Below are 5,551 nucleotides of genomic sequence, written 5' to 3' on the forward strand. Positions count from 1 at the left end.
TACAAACTGTACTTATATATCGATATACATATTCCTCTCCGTGAAAAAAAAAAAAAACAAAACAAAACAAAAAACAAAAAAACAAAACAAAAAACTTAGTAAAGCAACTAACTTTTCTTCCTAATTCCTATGTGACAAAGTAGTCAGCAGCACCATTACCATGTATGTACGTCTAACACACTAAAAAATCTTTTTGCTTTTAGCAGATACTAATGTAGACTGCTATCTTCTGTAGGTGAACTTGGAACGACAGGTACAAACCCTCTGCCTCCGAACATCGGACGCATGAACCTGTCGTCGAACCTTCTCCAATAATGGTGGACAACTTGGCTTGAATCGATGGGGTTGCCGGTATCTATGTTGGATTCTGATTCTTGTCTACTTGAGAGAAGTGGCAGTGTCTTGGAAGAAAATGAGTCAGATGACATTGAGTTCCCACCGAGCAATGACCTTATTAGAGGCTTGGTTAGTAATCCACCCACCTGCATTCATCAATAAACAATATTCAGATTAAAAATCACAAGAAATATATTGAAAGTTATCTATTAAAATCTTCTTCTGATTAGAACCCTCCATAGGTAGCCCTTTTCGGCTAGCCAACTCTCAATAAAAGCACCAATATAATGACCAATCTTCAGGTGTTGGCCCCTGATGTGGGACTCTCTCTCAGGTATTGGATTCATAACAATCGAGTATAGACACAAATGCGCACGCTTATACTTTGAAGGATTCTTACCACATTAGTGAATAGAACAACTGTGATGGTGCTGGTGATCATGATAGCATTCCCTTGCAGTTGAGTATGCCCCTTTCTAGTAAACTGAACACGCAAAAGCAACCTCGTTTTAGCACATAATATCACCATCCCAAATCGAATTCATAAAAAAAATAGCAACGACTCTTGTGATTTGATGAATCCGCGCACATAATATGATCATTCTTATACGGTTATACCTTATTATATGCAAGTGCAATGGAGACAGCGCCTCGCATGAGCCCGGCCCACCATATTACAAACTGTTTGAAACATGCACAAGTGATTAAGACTTAGCTTGCAATTCAAGGTAATGAAATACTTGCTTACTTGGAACAAATACAATACACTTACCTGCTGCTTGAATGCAATCTTATCAGCCTTGGATTTCCTGAACAAATTAGCTATGAATGAAAGGGGGAACACGAAAGCGGCCCTTCCGAGCAGAACCAAGCAAAGCAGTATTCCACAGGCCCCAAGTAATGTCCATGGACTGCATGAAACAAAAATCAAATCAATATAAACTTTTTTTAAATTTATGCCAATATGTAAAGATGACGAGTGTATCTGATCAATACCTATTGCTGGCGAATCTCCACTTCTCCATGTCCAAGGCATCCATACCAACATACAAGAAGATGAAAATCTCGGACACGAAAGAAAAGGTTGCAAAAGCATGCCTATCACATGTGGATTAACAACATTAGAAGGACGATGACATGACAATAACTATATTCGCATACTGGAGAACTCGACGAAATGCATGGTAGCTTATATTACCTGCTTGTGATCCTAGAACTTTCGGTAACATTATGCCAGGTATAGTGTGACATGACAATCCCACAAAAGAACACAGTAAGGATCCCACTCAAATCAAGAAGCTGGAAGATAAAAGTTGTCAACATTTTAGTTAGAACAGGAACATGTAGACACATTAAGAAATATAAATCTAGCTTAAGAAACACTTACTTCAGCCAACATATAAGAGAAGTAAGCCATCAGGATCATAAGCGCGATTTCTCTGTCAGTTGAATGCCTGATACCGAGTACCATCCACAAGAAACTAAGATCAGATTCAACTACAGCCAATAATAATAATAATAATAATAATAAAGGATATTTATACTCTATACAATATGATAATCAAACAGACCGATATGAAAAAGATATCAATACAGAGTTCTAGCATGATGTACCTGCCAAAGTACAACTTCTTTATAATGTAAGCACTGAGCAAGCCAACCTGAAAAAAAATGATATATGGTACGAAGATAAAGATCATTACAAGCATGTTTTATGCGATAGAGACTCAATAATGTCAATAGACAATACGGAACACAGATTATAAGCAGACAAATATGCAGAGGAGAGGAGCATACCGCTACTCCCAGGAAAGTGCTTGTCAGGAATAAATAAAAGAAATTGCCGATGAACTGCATGACATTGACTGAGGTGATATGTGAGAGGTCGAATTTCTGGATTGCGTTGAAAAGAACCACGGAAGTTGCATCATTGACCACGCCTTCACCGAAAACTAGACTATATAGGAGAGGTGTCTCTTCCTGATTAAGCACCTGCAACATAAGAACGAAAACTAAGCATCGGCTTTCCTCCGCCGGTTTTATAACTAAGTATCTTTTCCTTTACACACACTCACCTGTAATGTGCACACAGAATCTGTCGCTGAGAATACAGCTCCGAGTGCTACAGTTAGAGAACAAACAGTTTAGCAGCAGACAAGAATGTAAAACAACTATAATTTATAAACTCTCACTTGACGTCATGTTATAGGACTCATAAGGTAAGAAATTACCAAAATAATCTGCCAATTCCATCAAATCCAGATCCAATGTTTTGAACAACTGTAAGGAACCTGAATCATAAATTTATAGTTCTATAAATAGTTAGGAGGACCATGGTAAATTATAAAGACATAACATGTCCACACATAATTGCTCTAGAAGTAACAAGAAACTTTTCTAAGTAAAAAAAATAAGTGGAAAAATATTTTTTTTTTCACAGTACAAGTCAAAGTTGGCATTATTCTGCTAGATTTCTATCCAGAAGACAATACTACATGGATGGGGAAAACACCGTACATGATAGTTTAGAAATTAAGTAGCATCATCAATCTGTAAAAGACATAAAAGTTCCTTTTTTTTCTTTTTGTTAAGTAGAGTAACATACAGAGTTCATACAAAATAAACCAATCATACAAACAGAAGAAAAACAACCCACCTACACATACATTAAAAAAGTATGAAAGCCCCAAGGAATATGAAATTTCTATAAAGATTTCACTACACTTTATTTGATGACATTCCTTTGTGTTATTGAACTCTAGAAAAATCACAACAGCACAGTATTGTTCCTTTCCTTCATTTCTCATTAATTGCGTCTGTCCTAGTTTGCTTATCAAATCCTTTCCCATTTCCACCAGTCCACATATACATGAGACCCATTGTTTATAAACAGAGAAACATGCTTAAAACAAGAGGGTACTATCATGAACTACAAAGGCAAAATCTCTTTTTACCGTGATAATTGAACTGCTAAATAAATCTAATGTAAATACTTTTACCCGTTGAAAGTTAGACACATTTACAGAAAATTCAGAATAAAAAATTCTTATATATGTTAGAGTAGGCTTAAGATATTTACATAAACATACCAAGAGATACGATGAGAAATGATATTAAACTTCCAATAACACCATACAAAATAATGGCCAAAAAGTTCCGAAAGAATTGTTTCTTTTTCACTTGGAACCTGATAAAAACACAACATAAAAGGAGAATTGGAGTCAGAGAAGCTAGAAAATAACCTATTATTAAATAACATATGTTGACAACCTTTCTACTGCTACAAGTTCACAAATAATAGCAGGAGAATTATGAATAAAAAAAATATAGTTATTTAACAAAAATTTGTTTTATTTTCGGTATATTGATATGTAATAAATTTCTTTGTTTCATTATTTCATCGAAAAGTAATCAAAGAATAAATAATTGATCATTGATCAATTCATCTTTAGAAATTATACGATAAATACAATAATTCAATTTCTAAAACACTAACATTGAAATGGAAGAGGAAAGGAAGAAGAAAAAAAAAAAAAAAAGATAAAACCAACTTTGTTTTTATTTTGCAACCATTTCCTAGTTCAATTTCTTCTCAATTAGTAAGTTTATATAACTGAATTTTATTAGTGATACTTTAAAAATGTATGCTTAAATTTTAGGAGAAGAAATAAAATATTGCGTGATAACCACTCTTCCTTTAGCTTCAATAAAATCCAAAACTTGCATTCTTTAACTAATATTTACAAAATAAAATAAAAAATGAAGGAAGATGCAGGGGTAAGCAAAAATTATAATTTGTAACAATTTGGAACGTATTCAAAGATAAATGTATATGTTGATAAAATAAATAACTACATAACAATTCATTTCACAACTACAAAATCCTTATTTAGGTTAAAAAAAATAATGTATAAAATAAAGTAAATTATATAATGTGTTAAACATATTATAAATAAAAAGTATTGGTATGATAATAAAAAAATAATATTATCCTTTTTTTTTTCATATCTATATCTATATAGTCACCAAAACAAAATATTTATATCTATATACTTCTATAGTTATTAAATCCTACCAGATTGAGTGCAAGCTAACTGGTCAGTTGGATTCAATCCATCACTTGCTAGAAACAGGATCCGATTACAATCCAATCCAAACTGGATAAAGTATTGTTTTACCTTGAGAACCAAAACAGTGAAATAGGATCCAATTCCAATTTTTTCAAAATTATTATGATTTTGATCGATTTTAGGTCTTGAATCAATTATATATAACCAAACTTACCCTGCATTGAATATAATTGGCGGAAGAAGATAAATAAAGAAAAGCTCCTCATCGAACACCAAAATGTGCGAACTTTTCCCCCTAGTTGTCATTAGAATTATGGTCCCGGTGAAAAGACCCTAAAATCACAAGAACATTAATGCACATTGCAACAAAAAATTGCATGATGAAAACTGAAAAGAGAAAAGGAAGTTTGTGATGCTAACTCACAATAATTAGGGCAACAACTGACTCAGTCATCCATCGACTCTTTTCTAGAAGATGGCCAATGAGAACGCAAGCACAAAGAAGAAGCACAAACAGAGTAATGGAATCCACAGAGGCTGAATCCGGCGACGACGAAAACAACTCCAATTTCATAACACCTAAGCTTGAATTCAAAGCCATCATCGTTCAATGGCTCTTTCTTTCTTTCTTTCTGCAACATCAACACAATCAATCACTTCAACATTCAACAATTAACTCAGCATCTAAATTGCAGTAGTACCGTTTAAAATTGAAAATTTTGTTTGGATTCTTGCTTATTGTTCTTCTTATGAGGCTGATCAATTCTGATTTTAGGTTTCAAGAAAGCAAAGCACAAAACAAACACTGCTAGCTGAAGAACAATAATATGCTTTTTGAGGATTTGACTTTTAGTTCTTGTTCCATTCATTTTTTGTATTGCAACTATAATAATGTAAATAATATATTTCTAAAAATACTGAAGAAAAGGGAATTTCTAAAAAATAAATAAATAAATAAAAGAAGTGATTTACCTTGAAGGAGGTTGAATTAGTAGGTGAGCTTCATAAGCGTAACAAGTTGTTTTTTTGTAATCACCAACAATGAAACAAATTGAAATCAATGAGAGAGAGAGAGAGAGAGAGAGAGAGAGAGATGGTGTTGCGTCTTGTGAAAGTTAATGAGAGCATCAACTAAGAGTCCGGAA

At 33.4% G+C, this 5,551-nt stretch overlaps 1 protein-coding gene across 2 annotated transcripts; it reads right to left on the minus strand.

The window, feature by feature from the left end:
• On the minus strand, positions 58-5,545 carry LOC107626115 (sodium/hydrogen exchanger 2). 2 transcript variants are annotated; one of them, XM_016328901.2, is made up of 15 exons: positions 5,379-5,545; positions 4,831-5,038; positions 4,621-4,739; positions 3,426-3,523; positions 2,568-2,627; positions 2,412-2,458; positions 2,134-2,328; positions 1,951-1,997; positions 1,724-1,790; positions 1,535-1,635; positions 1,333-1,434; positions 1,109-1,247; positions 955-1,017; positions 737-820; positions 58-482 (listed from the first exon to the last, which is right to left on the minus strand). In XM_016328901.2, the coding sequence occupies exons 2-15, from the start codon at positions 5,008-5,010 to the stop codon at positions 210-212; spliced, it is 1,575 nt and encodes a 524-aa protein (XP_016184387.1). In that variant the 5' UTR covers positions 5,011-5,038; positions 5,379-5,545; the 3' UTR covers positions 58-209. The 2 variants fall into 2 exon arrangements, with proteins under 2 accessions (XP_016184387.1, XP_016184388.1); XM_016328902.2 differs by lacking the exon at positions 5,379-5,545 and adding an exon at positions 5,108-5,256.

This window comes from Arachis ipaensis, chromosome B02 (assembly GCF_000816755.2).
Source record: "Arachis ipaensis cultivar K30076 chromosome B02, Araip1.1, whole genome shotgun sequence".
NCBI lineage: Eukaryota > Viridiplantae > Streptophyta > Magnoliopsida > Fabales > Fabaceae > Arachis > Arachis ipaensis.

Excerpts from the sequence above, each read along its gene's own strand:
- LOC107626115 (XM_016328901.2), bottom strand. The coding sequence starts at position 5,010 with ATGATGGCTTTGAATTCAAGCTTAGGTGTTATGAAATTGGAGTTGTTT. Across the intron at positions 2,459-2,567 it reads GGAATTGGCAGATTATTTTG|CACTCGGAGCTGTATTCTCA; the intron begins GTAATTTCTTAC and ends CTCTAACTGTAG. Across the intron at positions 2,329-2,411 it reads ATTCTGTGTGCACATTACAG|GTGCTTAATCAGGAAGAGAC; the intron begins GTGAGTGTGTGT and ends CTTATGTTGCAG.